The sequence below is a fragment of the Chinchilla lanigera genome, unplaced genomic scaffold (assembly GCF_000276665.1).
Source record: "Chinchilla lanigera isolate Chin_1 unplaced genomic scaffold, ChiLan1.0 scaffold00163, whole genome shotgun sequence".
NCBI classification, from domain to species: domain Eukaryota; kingdom Metazoa; phylum Chordata; class Mammalia; order Rodentia; family Chinchillidae; genus Chinchilla; species Chinchilla lanigera.
In genome coordinates, this window is record NW_004955564.1 from 896,542 (window position 1) to 915,920 (window position 19,379).

The 19,379-nt window shown below is 46.0% G+C and overlaps 1 protein-coding gene across 2 annotated transcripts in view; it reads right to left on the reverse strand.

The window, feature by feature from the left end:
* The window catches only part of Cdh13 (cadherin 13), a 1,142,761-nt gene that overhangs the window by 489,422 nt on the left and 633,960 nt on the right, over window positions 1-19,379 (reverse strand). For both annotated transcript variants that reach the window (XM_005413239.1, XM_013509197.1), the window contains one exon: window positions 3,304-3,456. In XM_005413239.1, the coding sequence (XP_005413296.1) occupies window positions 3,304-3,456 (153 nt within the window). The remainder of the gene's footprint in view (window positions 1-3,303; window positions 3,457-19,379) is intronic.

A 19,379-nucleotide genomic window follows, 5' to 3' on the forward strand; every position in this document is an offset into this window, starting at 1 on the left:
CCACACTGCGCAGCAAAGCCCAGGCGCTGAGGTGAAAGACACTCTGGGGCAGGGATCTGGATGCCGTGTTTCTAGTGTCCCCTCTACCACCTTGGAGGGACCTCGCCCTGCAGGCCCTCCACGGAGTACACGCAGGATGAGTGGCTGTATGGACCAGTCCATCAAGATCCTGTAAGCAGGTGACAGAAATGCTACAGTTTGAACTCAGGTTTATCAGAGGAGCTCATGCCTGAGTGTCGAGGTTGGGCCTAAACCCAGATCCAGGGAGCTCTCGCTCACCTTCCTTTACCTATGGCCTCAGAGCTGTCCTACCCACATGTGGGACAGCCACGGCTGTACAGTGCCTACAATTCTCCTGAAACTATTACCCTTTTAATCCTCGGGGAATTCCACAAGACCATCTTTGTCACCCGCCTGCTCCCATGTTAGGAAGCAAAGGCAGAAGCCTGTCCAGGGCCCACAGCTCCCATGGTCCTGGGAACTGCCCTGGCCTCACTTTACAAAGCATGAGAAGCTCCAAGCTGCAGATTGTGCTCTCTTTTACTAGCTAACCCGCAAATACCAGTTAGGGAATACTAGTCATTTCTTCTTGTGTAATCCTCCGAGGTGCTAGTAGTGCTAGGCTCATGTTCTGGACAAGAATCACAAGATTAGAGAGGGTGAATGGGTTTTTCCAAGATCACTCAGCTCAGGAAGCCGTGGTGCTGAAATTTGGATGCATGATTTTTCTTTTCCAGAGCTTTCATCCTCAATCACAATTGTCAGGTAATAGCACTGAAAATAAATTTACTTAAAGATTAGTGGGGTTTTCACTCCACCCCAGCACATGGGCCTTTGTGAACATTAGAGAGAGCAGGGTTTGGGCAGGGGCTTAGGGTGGAGTACTGGCCTCCACTGAAGGAAAGCCTGGCTTCCGTTGCCAGCACTGCAAAAAAGAGAAGTAAAAGAAGGAAAGAACAGGAGAGGAGCCCGCCTTCTCTCGTGGACTCAGCCCTGCGCACAGAGCGGCTCCTGCTGAGCAGACATGGGCTGGGTCCGACCTCACGGTCCTCTCGGCCATCTCCTGAATGCAGCAAAAGCCCCGCACAGTCAGATCTGACGGCTGTGCCTTGGCCTCGTGGAGCCAGAGGGAAGGAGCTGATGCGCTTGAGGAATTCTCCTCACCAAGCCCCCACTGGTATCCTCGGCAACTCAAAACCAAGAAGCCTGCCGGAGCGCAGGCTGCCCGCTCCTCAGTCCCTGATGGTGGCTGCCGAGGTTCCTTTCCTTGCTGCCCTGACTGTCCCCCAACATCTCTTACCTCAGCACAGTGGGACTTCCCACTGCCCCTGGAGGGCGAGGTCACTGCCACGTAAGGAGAACATTCACTCTGAGACAGAGGCTGGCATAGGCCGCCTGGAGTCTTTCTGCGAAATGGAAGGTTGACTTTTTGGGGGGGAAGCACTTCTGGATTCCACAGACATCAGAGGGGACCGTGCAGCCACGGATGCACCCAATCTCTTGCCCTTTGTTACAGCAGCTCAGTGGCCCCCAAAGGCCCCTTTCCTCCCTCTGGCACCACGTCTCAGTTGGCCACGGACAATTTTTGCTTTCTCTGCCTCACACCGGTTCTTTGTTCCTTGGCTTCCCAAACACCTCCTCTCCCTCATTCTTTTTCCTGTGTCTCCTTCGTTCCCCGGCGGCTCCCTGAGCTGCAGACTTTCTGAGAAATCTCTCTACAGAGCTTCATGGAGGGCGGCAAAGGCGATGGTGTTCATTTAACATCCACCGGAAGGAAAAGTCATGTCTACAGCGGGTGTCTCCCTTCTCAGATTGGAGTCAGGAAACTGGGGTTAGAAACTTGTGGGACTTAACTAAAAACTTTAAAAATGTTCAAGAAAAGGATTAACAAAAGCAGCTCTGATTTATTGCATACCTGATAAGCGCTGGGCATTGATCCAAATGTCTGGAAAAATAATTTCATTTCATCTTTTATTATCCCTAGAGATGCTAATAAAATCTGTATTTTTATGAGCAAAAATTATAAGATCAGAGAAGGTAGGTGAGTTGTCCAAGATCAAGCAGCCCAGGAAGTAGCAGTGGGGAGACCTGGATGGCATTTTTTTAACTTCAAAATTCTTAATCACTGTGCTGTGAAATGATGCACTTTATTGTGCCTTTCTTAGTTGCGAATGTGTTTTACACACAATATCCATCGCCAGGGACATTCCCCCGACAGACACAGGAAAAGACGAGGGCTCTACACACGGCCAGCTGCCGGTTACCCCCACGGCAGCTGGAAGCCAAGAGCGGCTGAGTCATCTCGGGCTGCTGTCAGGGCCACTGAAGCTGGCAACTTTGGGGGTGTCAGCATTCGGTTTCCACACTATAGACTCTCCCCTGGGTCTGTGCGGAGGACACTCAGCTCTCCGTGCTCACTGACAGGTGATGTCCCCGGAGGTGCTCAGCAAAGCCCCCAGCAAGGCTGTGAGAGGAGACACTGCGGGGCGGCACCTTGTGCCAGTGTGAACTCACTCATGTGCACCCAGCACTGTGTGCCCACCCTTCCCTCATAGCACCTTCTCCCCCCAGAAGCTCACAGAGAGCCAGCTGAGCAGGTAAGAATACCACAGGAAGAAACCCAGCGTAACACCCACACCCTACTATCAGTACTTTGAGTTTCCTTTTATCATGTTTCTTAAATGTCTGCTCATTACGATACGTGTAAGGACTCGATAATGAAGACACTATGTGTGTTTTCTGTTCTGTTTCCATCTGATATCTTGAATCTTTTCATGTAACTAACATTCGGTTGAAAGTCTTTTAGACGATATGGAAAACGGCCTTGGGAAGGTGCTGGGCCTTAACCACTTCCTCACTGAGGAATGCTTAGCAGCTTTTTCCATTCGTAGGACCAAACCCTGTGAGAGCATTATTGTACCAAAATCGTGCTGAATTATCTCTATTTCCTTAGGGTAGATTTCTGCGAGGGTAACTGTCACACCTAAGGGTTATGGCTCCTATTGCTCTTGATCATCAAGCTGGTCTCTGGGAAGAAAAGTTGACCTAAGGGTTCAGCTTGCCTCTGAAAAGCACGGAGGTCTTGGTCCTCAGAGACTGACACAGGCCTGGGCCTCTGTGGATGACACAGGAGCCCTCACTGTTACTCCAACAGGGTTCAACTCACTCCAGCTCCCATGGGATACTCTAAAGCCACACACTCTTGAGTTTAATGAGGCACAGAAATAACAAACTCAGCAAGAAGAAAACACTGATTGAAAGCCACATCTGTGCACACAGAGCAGGCAGGCGAGGGGTACTCACTTGATAAACAGCAATTGTTTCCCTGTCCAAGGTCTGTGTCACAGAGACAACACCCGTGTTCTCGTTGATTCTGAAGATTCCCTTAGGCTCCTGATCCACTCCCCTTCCAGTGAGCCGGAACTTGGACCCTTCAGGTCTGTCACTGTCGACTACCTGGTCAGAGAGACAGAATGACATTTAAGGTTGTCTTGAAGACACAAAGATAGCATATCACGTATGTCCCTTGGTGAACCACGCACTAATCTCAGAAGCCAGCCCAAAGGCGCCTGATGAACCAAGGTTTGCCTAAAGCAGCAATAGCCTCAAATGGCACCATTGCTTAATGCCCTCATAGCAAAGTCTTTGCAGCTATAGGTGGGGGTGGAGGTGAGATTATACCTGTTTAATGGATGCAACCACAGAGGCACAGACAGTAATCAAGTGGGCTGTGGTCACAGCTGTTGAACAGGTGGCAGTGGGATTCAGAACCGTGTCTTCCATTTCTCCAGATGCTAGTATGGGACTCTGTCATTTCTGACTTTAAGGAAATTATCCTCAGCTGGTTGACCTTGATTTTACATTTAATGAATAAATTCAGAAGGTTAAGGTGGAGGAGGGTAGTTCCAGGCAGAAGGAACAGCAAGGACAGAGGCAGCAACAGGGGAGAGGGAGCCTAGGAAATTCCAGAAACAGGACTCAAAGGTGATTGAACGGAAATTAGGAACCAAATTATGGGGGTCTTTTTATGGCAATTAAATCTGTGCAGTTAAAGAAAGAGCTATTATTTGCATATGTTGGTTCTAGAGTTTATACTGATGTGTTTTATGCATATTTAATATCACACTACCAGTACCTGCGAATGTTGATTGAATTATAACAAAACAGTTTAAAGGTCATAAACACATTAGATATTCAAGATATACAAAGGAACGCTGGCACAGAACCAGCAATAGCTACCTTACAAAGGCACAGGCGCCTATCGTGCATGGTTGACCATGCTCTGAGGGTGTAAAATCACAGCCTTCAGAGGCTGCTTCTGCAGCTGCTGGGCCTGCCATGCTCAGGCCCGGCACAGGTGGCAGTCGTGCCTGAGTCAGCCCGAACTTACTCCTTGGTCTGGCAGGACCCTTTGAGGCCAAGTAAGAAAGGGTTCCATGTGACAATACATTTTTATGTCCTCTGATTCAAAATGTTCTTTATTGAACTCCATTGGAGGTTTTAATTAAACACCAATTATCTCCGTTTACATTTTTAAGATTTATGGAAAATAGGATCGTTAAAAATAAGGCAGGAGATACCTTCTAATGAAAAGAAATTTTAATCACTACTTGACTTAATCCATCTGATGTTCTTCTCCTGACTCACTTCTCCCTGCTTGGGAGCTCCGGGAAGTCAGAAGCCGGTGTGCTGGGCGCACCAGTACATACAAGTGCCCGGCAGAATGTCCAGCGTACAGCAGGGAGAGACACAATGTCCATTTAGTGAAGAACACTACCGTGCACACAGGCGGGTGTCACTGTCCATACCCTGCTCATGGCCACCCAAGTGACCTTGAATGTGTCCTTTGTCTGGATCTCTATTTCCTCAGCTGTAAAATGGGATAACACTACTTATTTCTTAGGGGTGTTTGAGGCATTAAAGACATGGCATAGATAAAGGATACAGAAGGGGCTCAATAATACAGCTAATGATTATAGTACCAAAGTACACTGCTGTTCACGGCTCAGGGAGACACCTTCAGGGATCAAAAGCATCTCAGCCATAACAGAAAAAGAGATCATTTCCTAAAGGAATATATTTCCTTTTCAAACACAGAACTCACAGACAACTCTAATTTGGGAAGAGACTTCCCTGGAAGTGGACTGGCTAGGTGCACAGGGTCAGCTGGGCACGGGCTCTGCTCTGTCCCTGCTGTGCTTCTGGTTGCTGCCCCTCTCCATCCTCACCACTTCCCCCATGTGGGTACAAGCTCCTTCCCTCCTTCCTAAGCACAGCAGAGACAGGTCCTGTGACCTGGGAGACAGTCTACGGACATGAACTCAGTGTCCTGAGGAAGCTGAGGAGACCCTGCCTTTCCAGGAAGGGCCACACAGCCCTGCCTGCCTGCCACACACAGGCCAGCTGGTGAGGGCTGGCCAGGAGAGTCCCTCTGCGCTCTTCCTTCTCTTTCCTAACCCTTCCCTGCTCCCAAAGGGTGGGGAACACAGCACCCACAGCCTTCTAGAAAAAACAGAGCAGACAGGGCCTCTTGGGGCATCATCCCCCGCTTCCATTGCTCTCTCTGCTGTCCAGTCCCTAGAGCTGACTTCTAGTCTTGGAAACTGTCTGGAGGCGACTTTTCTTGTGGCTGCCAGGTTGAGGTTTGGGTCGTTTCTTCCTTCTCTTTTGAGAGCTCCAGCCACTTGACCTTACAAAAGCCCTCAGTCTAGGAGAGAGAATCCTGCTTAATTAGCACTTGCTGCTGGGTCCAAAGTGCTTATTCCCTGGGGAAGGAGTGTGCAGCACGCTGAAGGCTCTGCTTGAATGCTGTTCACTCTCTCTCTCTCTCTCTCATATATATATTATATATATTTCTGTGCTTTTAAAGGCCCAGCATTTTAAACATCTGTTGAACCTGGCTGCTGCTCCTCAGAGTTCTGTGCATTTGAAAGGAACTCTCAGGGGCTGGTTTGGTGTTCCCAGGAAACTGAGCCTCAGGGACCCCTGGACAGGGCGAGTGGGGCCTTGTTCTCTACTGCAGTCCACCTCACACAGCTCCTGCACGCACAATCTCATGGAAGCTGATTTTTACTGAGCTGTGTGGAGCCTTCTACTCAGGGTCTGCTGGGTCTGTTTGCTACCTTATTTTTAGACCTATTTTAAGCATAACACAGGAATGCCTTTTAAAAACCTGTCATCTAGGAGCTCAGTAAGGCCAAAGTATTGCTGTTTCTCTAAGAGAATGGACCAACTTCTCTGCATGTGTCCAAGGTGCCGGGGGCGTGGTTGGACGAAGCTGGGAAGGCTGGGGAGTTGGAGCCCTTCTTCAGGGTCAAGCAGGAGTCTCAGTTCATCGCAGATGCAAGAGGAAGCTCAGAGTCCTGGCTCATCCGCTGCCTTTCTGGCTTCTTGGTCCCTGGGAATTTCCCAGCAAGCCACACACACTCTAGCTTCACAGAGCAGCGGTGATTCAAGGTGTACAATGGCTATAAATCATCCTCCTTGCATTGTCACAATTACACAAATCAAGCTTCCAGACAACCTTCACTGTGCCTTGTCAGCTTCCAGGATCGGCCAGGTGCTACCCCCACCACACCCACACACTGCACCAGGCGTCCTTGTGCTCCTGGCTACTGCTGTTGCTGCTGCTGCTGAAGAATGCAATCTGATATAAGAAATCAGTGCACTCCATTGTATAAAAACACCACATTTTTCTTATCCACTCCTCAGCCAATGGGCATTTGGGTTGTTTCCAAGATTTTGCTATGACAAATTGTGCTGCTATAAACATGGGTGCTCATGTATTGCTGTGGTGTGATGTTTTTAATTTTTCTGTGAAAATATCCAGAAAGGGAATGGCTGGAACCTCTAAACCTAATTTTCTGAGGAATCCCCAGGCTGATTTCCAAAGTGGTTGCACCAGTCTACATTGCCACCAACAGTGAACAAGTGTTCCTTTTTTTCCCATAACCCCTCCAGCACTTGTTTTGGTTGATTTCTTAATGGTAGCCATTTTTTCTGGAGTGAGATGGAATCTCAGTGTTGTCTTAATTTGCATCTCTTGAATGACCAATGATGTTGAACATTTTTTCATGTATTTCTTTGCCATTTGTATTTCTTCATCTGAGAAGTGTGTATTCATTTCAGATGCCCATTTTTGGATTGGGTCTTTGAATTTGGGGGTGTTTGAGTTTTTTCAGTTGTTTATATGTTCTAGATATAAGTCCTTTCTCTGAGGGACAATTAGCTAAAATGTTTTCCCATTCTATGGGTTGTCTTTTCGTTTTATTGGTGATTTCTTTTGAAGACAAAAGCTTCTTTTGATATAATGGAGTATTAAATAAAGATAAACTCAAGGTTTTTATAGGTAAATGGATGCAACTAGAGATCATACTCATAAATGAAATAGGGCTGGGGATTTAGCTCAAAGGCAAAAGTGCCTGCCTGGCAAGCGCAAAGTTGTGAGTTCGGTTCCCGGTACCAGAGAAAAAACAAAAACAAACAAACAAACAAAAAAGAGATGAAATAAAGAAGACCTGCTTGTGTAAATGCCATACTGTCTCCCTAGTGTAAGAACCCGAAAGAGTAAATAAAACTGAAAGGTACAATAGATATTGTGAAGGGGAAAGAAACTGCTCAATAGGAAAGAACAACTGGGATGAGGGAAAGGAGAAAAGAAAGAAAGAAGGGAAACACACACACACACACACACACACACACACACAAGATAGCTAAGATAATTGTACTAGTAATTTCTACTGGTTTATTGAAAAGAACAGTTAATGTTTAATTGTTTGATCTATCTTGCATACCTATATCTGATAATCTGAGCAACTACTTTGAGGATAACAATAAGTAATACAACAACCATTGTTGACTTCCTATCATCTTGTTTTGAAATTCTGTATCGTTCTTATAGTTTTTGTGTTGTTTTGTTTTTGTTTTGGTCTTTGGTTTTATTATTTTGTTTTTGTTCTTTTCTCTTTAAAATTAAAAAAAAAAAGAAAGAAAGAAATCAGTGCACTCTTCTGGCTAGGACAGCCCTGCCTCCCGCAGCAGCTGTTCATACCCATTATCCACATAGCAGGCTTCACAATTAGCTGGGCTTTCCTATTATCCTTTGTAATTCAACACTTCTATTCACAGTGGGATTTTTCCTGTCCTCTGACTTGGAATGGGAAAAGCAGCTAATTTGGACAAAGAAAGTAGACCCCAGTAGCCAACTCCCCGGGAGGGCAGGTAAATAGCACACAGGAGTTCCAAACATCCGGGCAAAGGGACCAGAGCAGGTCCCAGTGTGCTCCTGCTGCAGGGCACACTTCTTCCACATGTGATACAATGAGAACAAAGCCAATGTCCCCTTTGGTTCCCCTGCCAACTCCTGCCTTCATCTCTGTCCTCCGCTGCCAGTAACCAGTGGGATCAAGTTGCATGTGTTTTGAAGGAATTATGTTACGAATCACAAACATACATATGAATTCAAAGACTATGTGGCAGTGTTGAGTAATTTTGCATAAATATGACCATTAGCTATAATTTACTTTGTGTGTTTTTCTATTGACTGTGCGTGGGCCCACATGTGTGCATGTGTGCACATATAAACTTTTGGAGAGGAAAGTTTTAGGTTTACAGAAATGTTGCAGGAGAGCTCAGAGCTCCCACACACTTTCATCCAGTTTCTCCTAGTTAATATCTTAGGTAATCATAGAACAAACCAGGAGGTGAAAAAGTAGCACCGGGCCATCACTATTAACAACGCTGCAGATTGATGTATTCAAACCGTACCAGTCTTTTTACTACTGTCCTCCTCTGACCTAAAATCCAACACAAGACCCCCCACTGCCTTTAACGAATGTGGCCTTAATTGCACACTGGGGTGCTTCCTGGCAGGCTCAGACTTTTACTAACATCATTTACCTTTATTTTGTCTATGGAAAATGGATGTGGTATGTCAAAGCTACGTAGCCCTGACCTTGGGTCACTGTTGCTGTGAGAGCTCGGCTGCCCCCATCGTCAGCTCCTTGACCCAGGTCTCCACTAGAGCTGTTTGTCTGTGTGTTCTCAAGGTCTAGCACAGTGGGTGGCACGCATTAGGTAGCCAATAAACCGCAGCCCTGTTCACAAATAACAATGTTATAAATGTCTTATAATTGGCTCCCATGTTTCTGGTTTTTGTCTTTGCCCATCTCTTTTTTGCAGCAAGAGTGGTCATTCTAAAACACAAACCCAAGCCTGACCAGAGCTATACCCGGACTGAAACTTCCTCTGGCCCCCATTGTCATCAGGATACAAGCAGAGGCCCTCCCTGATGGGTCTCCACCTGCTTCTCCAATCACGAGCCGTAGGCCCCAGAGCTCCACCCACTTCATCAGACGGACTCTGAGTCCACATCCTGTTGGGCTGGGGACCCCTCCTCATCTTCCTGGACTCTGTGCTGGGCATTGCCCCACCGCCATAACTCCCCTGGCCCCTTCTCCTGCCCTGCTCCGTGGCCCCGCCCTCCTTACTGAGGATCTACCAAAGCACAGAGGGAGATTGCTGCTTGGTGGGCGGTGGCAACTGTTGTCCTTCTGGCTACTTATTTCTTAGTCTCTTTCACATTTATTTCTTATTCCTTTTCAAATGTATCTCGTATTCTCTTTCACATTTCCTAGGCTTGGAACAGAGAAGACACTTGATTAACACTATAAGTGAAGAAGTGAAATTTTATTTGCATGTTTTTATATGATCATAAAATGCTTCATAAACTCGCCAATTAAAAAGAAAAATAATGGCTGTTGTACTAATCTCTTTTTCTGAAAATGCAGTCACTTTACATGTGCAGCATCAGTACTTCTTCAATTCTCATTCACAAGTCCTCAAAGTTAAGCTTCCCTGGACTTGGTGATGGTAGGAGTCAGAAAGAGATTTAGGACACTCCCATTTTTATAATTTCCAAAGGGACCCTTTCAGAGGGGCCTTCTTTTTGAGTTAAACTAGAAAATAATCAGACACCCCCCTCCAAAGTGAATAAATCATGTGCAAATAGGAGCTTGAAGGGAAGGGATGATTTTTTTTAACCCTTACGATATTTCCAGTTTTATGAGAAGCCTGCGTTATTAATACAGTACAAAGAACTTTTAAGTAGGTTAGGAAATTATTGGAGTTCGATGAACATGTTGGTTTAGAATGTTTTGTATTCCAAGTTCAGTAGAGAAGGACCCACTCCTTGCCTTCACCTAGTTATTTGTGTTTAGCACTGGGTTGGTTCTCGAAGTTGGTCTGTACAGGTTAATCACCTCTCAGCTGTAGGTTAGCCCTTAGCTGCCTTTGAACTTGGAGACCCTCAGCCATGCACAGTCTGGGCAGCTGCTGTATCCATGCGCTTCTCTCACCCTCACGCTGCTCAGCCACTCTCAGCCTTCAGCTCACACATTAACACAGGGAAATAAAGGCAGCCCTGTGCCAGGAGCCCAGCGTCCCGGTGGAGGAGCACTGAGCCACGGCCCAGTCTGTCCACGTAGGACTGCAGTCAGGTGGCCACCCCGCAACCGGGTTCTCACACTAGCTGTGGTGGGCTGCGTGCAAAGCCTTTCTGGCCTCCCATGGAAGCTGCTTGGGGTAAAGAGAGGACAGAGCCAGGGGTGGGGAGATCTACCTCCAGCTGCACAGTGAGGTAAGTCCTGACTCCGCATCGGTGCCTCACACCTCTGTTTCCCTTTTTACTTTATGACAAAGACATTGGAGATTATGCTTAAGCCTAGATAAGGTTGAGTTCTGTAACATTCAGCATTCATGTCGGAATTTTGCTGTTGTTCTTTTTTGTTCTTTAAAAATTCTCTTTAAAATAAAAAAAAGATTCAGAATTCATTGTTTTACTTTCTGGCATCTTTTTCTGACAGTTTATAAGTTTTTGATTATTTTCTCTGGGATGTAGGATTTTATTTATTCATTTTTAGGATAACATTTCTTAATTTCCAAGTGTTATAGAGGTTTTAGTTATTCCAAATTTATTGTATAATAATGTAGCACGTGACATTTCTATTTTTTAGAAGCCTTTTACAAGTTTCTTATTGGCCAGCTGCGATGTCATCATCTTTACTAAATGATCTGTGGGCAGACAAAGAGAAAAATGAATATTCTGCAAAGTAATTTAGAATAGCCAAAGTGAGTAGAGCAGCTCAAGTGTCTATCAACAGATGGATGAATAAACAAAATTAAGTGCCTGTGTATAAGAGAATAACACTCAGCCTGGAAAAGGAAGGGGATTTTGATACATGCTACAGTACAGATGAAATTGATGACATTCTGCTAAGCGGTAGAAGGACAGATACTCTGTGATTCTACTTTTGTGAGGTACCCGGACCACTATATTCATGGACACAGAAGGGAAAATAGAAGTTACCAGGGGCTGAGAATGGGGAATTGTGGTTAATGGGTATGGAGTTTCAGAGAGACAGAGAGGTTCTGGAAATGGGGCATGGAGAAGGTTACCCTGCCATGTGGGTAGACATAGGGCTGCTGTGTGTATTATACCAGAGAGCAACAGACCGGGGTTCTGTCTCTGGGGCACATACTCCAGCTCTGCCTTGAGTTACACTTAGTGACTGCACCACACACACCCTCTCCATTCTTCCTTACCTGTTGACTGCCAGATCGGTAACAAGTGGGGAAAACTCATTTAACTTGAGTGCTACAGATTTTCAAAATTAATATTATCAGTACTCTTTTGATATACATAATGATCACGTTCATCATAGGGAATTTGTACCTGTACATGATATATCTTGATTCTTCTTTTTCTCCCCATTGTCCTCCCCTTCCTTCAATCATTTTCCCCTCCTTATTTGTAAAAGGTTTGTTTCTACTTTTTCTTCTATTCTCATTTTTTCCTTTTTCCTTCCTTCCCTTCCCCTTCTGCCTCTCTTGTTCCCCTTCCCATCTGAACATTTTCCTCCTCCTTCCCAATATCTACCATCCATTTCCATCCTTATTTATGCTTTCAGTTTCTCACACAAGAGAAACAATGTGATATTTAAACGTGTGTGTTTGATTTGTTTTACTTAAAAGTATGGTTGCATAGTGCATCCATTTACCTAAAATGATCTCAAATTTATCCTTCTTTATGACAGAGTAGTACTCCATGGTATATTAAAAAACACATTTTCTTCACCCATTCATCATGAGGGTTGGGCATCTGAGGTGTTCCAAGATTTAACTATTACAACTTGTGCTGGTATAAACATGGATGTGCATGTATCACTGTGCTATGATGCTTTAAACTCTTTTGGTAGGTTATCAAGAAGGGGAATAGCTTGGTTGAATGGAACCTCTAGTTCTAGTTTTTTGAGGAATCTCCGTACTGATTTCCACATTGAGCACCACTGATTTTTACCCAGTCTGTCTTTGTATTTTACCTGCTATGTTAGGTGCACAGAGAAGGTCAGGCCCCTTTGTGAACTGAAAATACCAGCTTTTATGTAAAAACAAGTCTAGTCAATGTCCTGTGTCTCTAAATGGGACAAATCATGGGTCCCCCATGGTGAGATTTCCCCGGTACCTTCTTCTGGAGCTTTGTGCCTTGTTCACATCTGTTAGGCTATTACATAGTGTCCATTTTTCTGATTAGGCCACAAGCTCCAGAGGCAGAGGCCATGTCTGACTGTATCCACTGCTGTCCTGTGGAGCTAGGCACTTGCTGGCACTGAGCGGTTGCTCAGATATTAGTCAGGTGAATGAGTGTGTCTCCCCGCTTCCCTGAGGAGGCAACACACTTGGGTACTGCTGAGAATGAGCAGCACGCTGAGCTTGGGACTGGGTGCAGGATACAGGCACCATCCCCTGCGGAGCAGTGTGGGGTGGTATGCAAAGCCACACCTGGGTGCTGAGATGACCATAAACCATCAGCATGAGGTGAGTGGTCGGGGAAGGTCTGATGGGCAGCCAGCCTTTGTGTGTGCTTCTGAGAAGGGTCAGAGGCAGGGAAGGAGAGAAGAGAAGAGAAGAGCTGTCAGCCCAAAGGACATCTCTGGGCCTTTCAGAGCTCGAGCCAGCCACCCTTCCATGCCAGTCCTGTGCCCCGCATATCTGAATACATAACTGACCAATGCAGCTCTCCCAGTGGGAGCTCATCTGTGCTTGTGAATAGCGTCCACTGCCTTTTTCCCACTTGCTCAGCCTGACAGTCAGGTTCTCTCCCATGACATTTGGAAGATGTTATTCTTGTTGAACACAGTCTACTAATGTACTTTCTCCCTCACCCACATCTTTTCTTCCATTCAATACATTTATTGACATGTTTTATTTCCAGCACTCCCAGCCCTTAACGCCCACAGTCCAGTCACTCTAAGGGCTCTGTGTCATGCAATGTGGGGGCAGGTGGTACCGTAGCACTGAGAAAGGAAGTCACCGTTGAGTCACTCAGCCCTTGTGCTTCGCTTCTGTGGACCCCAGGTCCATTCATTGTCTCGCAGTGCTGTAATGATGCATCCCATTTGCCCAAAAGACCAGCTGGGGTCCGTCACTTCCTGATTTTCTGGTTTCTTAATGCATTTGGTGATTTTTACTCTCCCGCTTGCTGTGTCCTTCCCAAGTACCTTCAGGGGTTTTGTCTCCTGTTGTTCTACTACAAATCTAATGGCCCCCAACATCTCTTGTGAAAACTCTACGTCGTCCACTTCTGCGGCCTCTTCTATTCAGGAATCAGGTCTATGGCGGTGGAGAGCAGGCAGGGACACTGTCCTCACAGACTCTGACTCCTCCTTGTAGGCACCTGGCTCTGTACTTCTCTGGCTACTTAAAGTTGTTTGTGGCAATCTGACATGGTTTGGCCACTGAAGGCTGAGTGAAAGTGACACATGTCACTTTGGCTAACTCAAGGCAAAAGCTTTCAGAACTTTGGTGTGCTTAACTAAATTCTCTTTGCATTTTTCATGCTGACTAGTAATGCTCCAAAAAATGGTGACTTCATTGACCTGGTCCCAAAGGAAGAATAAAGACAATAAGAAGCAAACCACTGCCTAATCCTTAGTGGACATGGAATTTAATTAAATCTTTGTTACTCTGATTAGCAGAACTCTGGGGTTGCTGATCCTCACAGCAAAGCCTGACCTGTCCTGAGTAGTACTCAGCGCGCCGGCTGCATGCCAGGTCAGAGCTCACAAATACCGTGCAGCTGCTGGCTATCTCAGAGCCTGTGCTCACCTCCTGCAAAATGGAAAGCACTGACTGTCCTAAGAGGGGTGTGGTGAGTGAGTGATCTGAGACAGGACACGCTCGGGTATGCAAACAAGGGCAATCATTCAAAGGAAAAAATTTTTTTTTACTGTTACTTGATTTTACCATTTTTTGAATATTAACTATACACAGATACTTGGCTAAACATTTGATACACAGTACTGATATTAATCTCCACATTATAGAGGGGCAAACTGAATCTCCCAAACCTTGGCAAAGTCAGCTTAGATAATGACTTGGGATTCACACCCAATCACCCAGAGCCCAGGGCTTTGGCCAAACTCCATATGGCCGTATTTTGCGTTGGGCAGGAACACCCATAAGAATGCCAATGAGGCGTGGGGCCCGGACCTAATGGGAAGCTTCTGTTTGGACTCCCTGCATCACACTGCTTCATTAAGACCTATCCAAAATATTCATCTCCCGCTTTTGTCAGTGGCAGAGCCAGGGTGAGGGACTTCCAAGTCTGCCCTGATTTATGTGTATCCGAAGGGTCACTTTTCCCCTCTGTAGATCAAATTCATGGCAGGAACATCTTTAAATTATCCAGCCCCCTGGCTGTGTCATAGTAATGGCATAATTTGGAAGTTCCTGTGTGTATTTTGCCATCTAAAAGGATAATAAATTAATCATGCCATTGGACGCGGCTGAAATACACATACTTAGTTTCTCACTAACTTGCCGGACCTTTCCTTCCTGCCATCGCTCTGCTCCTGTGTCCTCCATCAGTTCAGATTTTCATGGGTCCCAGAGAAAGGCTAAAGCAAATATTTATGCCCTCATCTGAGGCACAGTTCAGAGAAAGCAGCGTAACGGAATCAGCATTAGGAACCTGGAGCTGTTCCCATTTGGAAGTAATCAACACGGATAATCGAGCCAGTTCTCCCTGGAAATTCATGTTGGCTGCCCTCTCACTGAGAATTTCAACACTTCTTGTTCTTATAATTCAGGACAAATTTTAATGGTAAGCCTGATGCTCCAAAACATACGCAGCATCAAAAATAAATAAAATTTCAGTCATTTCCATTTGAAAGCCTGACAGTCTCTTCTACCTTGCATGTACCATGGTTAGAAGGGCGTGGACACAGCTTTGAGGTTCCTCATTCCCTAGAGCAACCACTAGCTCTCACAACTGGATCATTCACTGATGAAAATCTTTGCAGAGTCCCTGTTCCCTTGATGTCAGGAAAACTCAGGTTGGTAATGCATTCAAGGCTCATTGTAGCCTGCTTCCTGCCTTTGTCTTTAGCCTCAACTTCTGCTGTGTCCATACACATCCTTCCATACTATTTGTCACTATTTCCCCTAGAAACATGCACAGGCCTATCACTATCCCTTGGTTGCCCTCTTCTGAACTGACGAGGCTCTAATCCAAAAGCAAAGCCTGGCCAGTCAGATCACATCGTTTCTTTGGGACACGAAGAGATGGAGGATCCTGAAAGTTTATGAGCTTGAAAGCCAAGTTTGCCATTTGGGGGAGACCCTCTTGGGCCATATGCAGAGACTGGCAAAGAAGTCTACAAGGAGAACTGAAGGAGAGTAATGAACACTGGTGTGTATATTAAGCCAGTGCAGGCTCAAATGTAATGTCATCACCCTGTGGCTGGTAAATAATGTTCTCCATTATCATTTAATCTATTCCTCAGCACTGGTCTCCAAATTAGGCTCCTATGTCAAAATATCACAGCCACATTCTTCATAGTGCATGGTAAATGCCTTTAATTCACCAGGATCTTACCAAATGGATAGCTGTATGGCTCATTACATTGTGCCTCTGCAAATTTCAGTGTACACTTATCTTTGTCTCCTCCAGAGAGAACTTCCCTGGCTACCTTATTAAAAACATCCCTCGGCATCTTCTAGGCCTACTGCCTTGTTTTCTTTTCCTCCCAGAGCCCTCAGTACTTGACATATTTCTTGACACGGCCATGTCTGTTGTCTCTATTTACCATTTAAATAGAAGCTCCGAGTTAGCAGGGAGTTTTGTTTTGTTCACTGCTGTCAATAGTGCATGATCCACGGTAGACACTCACATATTTTTTTTTAATAAATAAAGAAGTTATGTAAAGAGATGTGAAAAGGAGAGATCACATTAGAAACAAGTGGGAATGAGGGCATACATCAGTAAATAAGCACAGCTCCGATGGTTTCAGAATGGCTTGTCGATTTCCGGTAAGGACCAGCTCTTCTTCCTTAGCCTGGACTCAAGAAGACCAGCTGGCATCCTCCCACAAAGGCACTCTGAGTGATCCTCCTAGTGCACTGATCCCAAGCACGGGTGCGCACGCGCGCGCGCACACACACACACACACACACACACACACGGGCATTTCAGCAACAGGCTGTATCAGGTGTGAGGGAATAAAGATTTTGGGGAACTGTTTCAGCAGATGCACCAAACATGGAAGTCTGTGGGGGTGGCTGTATGGATTCCAGGTTCCTCTCAAGTTAGAGCATGGATTCCCCCTGCCCCAGAACAAGCTTGGGTAAACACAGCTGCACAATAACTGGCACGAGGTGATCATGACATGTGCATTCTCTCCCACAGGGATAGAGGGATGAGAAGAGCCATGAGTAGATAGGGGACCAAGGGGAAAGGCATATTTGAGAGAATAGGGAGGAGGTCTACAGAAGATGAGCAAAATACAGCCCAGTAAGCAGCTTGAAACTTAGAAATATGGGGAGGTACAGTTTTGTTTGTTTGTTTTTTGTCTTTTTTGGTTTTTCTCTGGTACCGGGAACCGAACTCACGACCTTGCGCTTGCCAGGCAGGCGCTTTGCCGCTGAGCTAAATTCCCAGCCCCGGGAGGTACAGTTTTGAGCATCATCTAGGGAGGGAATAAAAGGGACTGGTTTAGTCTTGATTTAGGGAAGCCAGCCAATGGAACCAACAGATTCAATCAAAAAGCCCAAGAGCTTTAGCTGGTGCTGGACAAGACCATCTTGCAGTGCCCTGGCTCACAGCCCAGCCTGTAGAGATGCTGCAGTCCATCCATTCCAGGACTGTTCCAAGACATGCACTCCAGGGCCCTGCTGACTCCCCGATGCTATGATTGGATTCCCCGAGCCTGAAGCTTAGAGCAGCCCAAAACATGAGGGGCATCACCTTGAGAAAGCCCAAGAGAAAGGGGCTGCAGCCCAGCTCAGGCACACCCTCCCTGTCAGCCAGACAAGGGTTATCTCACTCCTGTGCTCCTTTCTCCAGGTGCCAAGTACCATCCACCCCTTCCACCCCGGCAGTGCCTTGGCTTTCGGTCTCATTTGTGTCCTACTGTGTGTGCCCTTGGTTTTCACCCTTGAGTGGATCTTTCCACCCTTCTGAGCACTAAGTCCCCTTTCAGTTAAATGAATCCCAGATTTTTGAGGTCTTGAGGATTATAGAAGGAGACTGGGTGCATAAAACACATACAACTATGAGTTGCACACGGTGTGCCCTCAGTAGGTATTAACACATTATCAGAGCACATATAAACCCAATAGTTTATAAAACTCAAGGAGAGTAACTTTATAATTAAGAAGATGTTGAAAGACTCCTAGTTGCATCCTATGTAATTGTGCTCACTGGGGTCTTACGGATGGCAGGGCCTGTGCTAAGGCTGTGTGTGTGTTTTAGGAGGTCGTTTCTACTGACTCTATCTCACAAAGGGGATGAAGACCAGAAAAGGGGAATCGTGTGTCTAAGAGGTCGCACAGCTAATTCGGGGGCATAGGCCAGATGGGGAAACCCGTGGGGCAGGTATGGAAACTTGCGGTCAGTCAAGAATGACTTGTGATGGCCACATACCGACACCTTGCTGCTCGATTCTTCACAGTTCACACTGCTGCTTCCTCGGGTGTTTCCAGGCCTCAGCTAAGTTATGAAGGGGATGGCTGGGCTTTCATTCCGAGGCTCCTGCTGAACAGCCCCTGGGCCCATGTGGCACTGTGGGTGCTCACTGTTACAGGGCCGCAGCCCTTATGGATAGGGAGGGACAGAGGGACGGATGGATGGACAGATGCACAGATACACAGATGGATAGATAGACAGACAGACAGACAGACAGACGTCACACAATGGAAAGTGGACGCACACGGAGCTCCAGAACTTCCTCTCTTGAAGAAACTCATTTGCCCAGCTCATTTGTAAGCGGCTCCTCCTTTCCTCCCAGCATCACTCATTCTGCTTCCCAAGTTCCCTATTTGTTACAAGCTTATCACAGAAGTAAATCAAAATGTTCTCAAGAGGAGAAGAAAAGATAAAAGCAAAAAAATGCAACATCCCCAAGAGAGGAATATTTTTTATAGCTCCACGACTCACAATTCTGACTTCAAAAAAAAACCCATTATTTAATTTTAGTGCCATGGAGGTGCTAGGGATGAATAATGTCTCCTCGTCCACCTTCTAGTATTTCTAAAATATTAATACTGGTTGGCTGCTTCTCCTAAGGGGGAGAGTTGAACCTTTTATAGGCTCGCGAGTCTGCTCCCACGCAACAGACTGTGCATGCGGTTTCCATTGCCCACATGTTCTAGGCTCCTCCAATGATGTCTGCGTCAAAGGGTAGGAGCCACACCACCAGTGCAGTGGAGAGAAAATGCCTTGCCATGCCGTCTCGTCTCTTTGTCAGTGTTTTCTATGTCTACCACTTTACTTTTTTTAACTACCCATAGGGATGCGCCTTCTGTCTATGCCCTAGGCCTTAGCTGAGAATAACCAAAGAAAGAAACCACAATGAAATATCTACAATGAGAGCAGTCATCGTTCAACCACCTTCTTAACGCTGCAGGTCCAGGGTTCACCTGGGCTGACAATGGCCTGTTGTGTCTCTGGCTGCGAACTGTCAAGGTTGAGCGTTAAACACTGAGGCTCCATATAGTTGTCCTTGAGTAGGTCAAGACTGTGTGTTTGTGTGTGTGCCTGTGTGCGTGAGCACGTGCACATGCACTTACGTGACTTATCTTTACATTTTAGGAACAAGAGAAGAATGATTGCAGGGAGTTTTAAGATAAACTAAAGATAGGGCTCTAAATTGTACATGACTATGTACCTTTAAACGTCTTTTTTTTTGTACTCTTTACAATTCTAATGTTTGGACATCAGGGATAATATGACAAAGTAAAAGATAGCAAAACAAAATGCTCAATGCCTTGCTCAATAGTTATGAGTATGCATTGTCTCTCTTTCAGTGTTTTAGAGTCACATG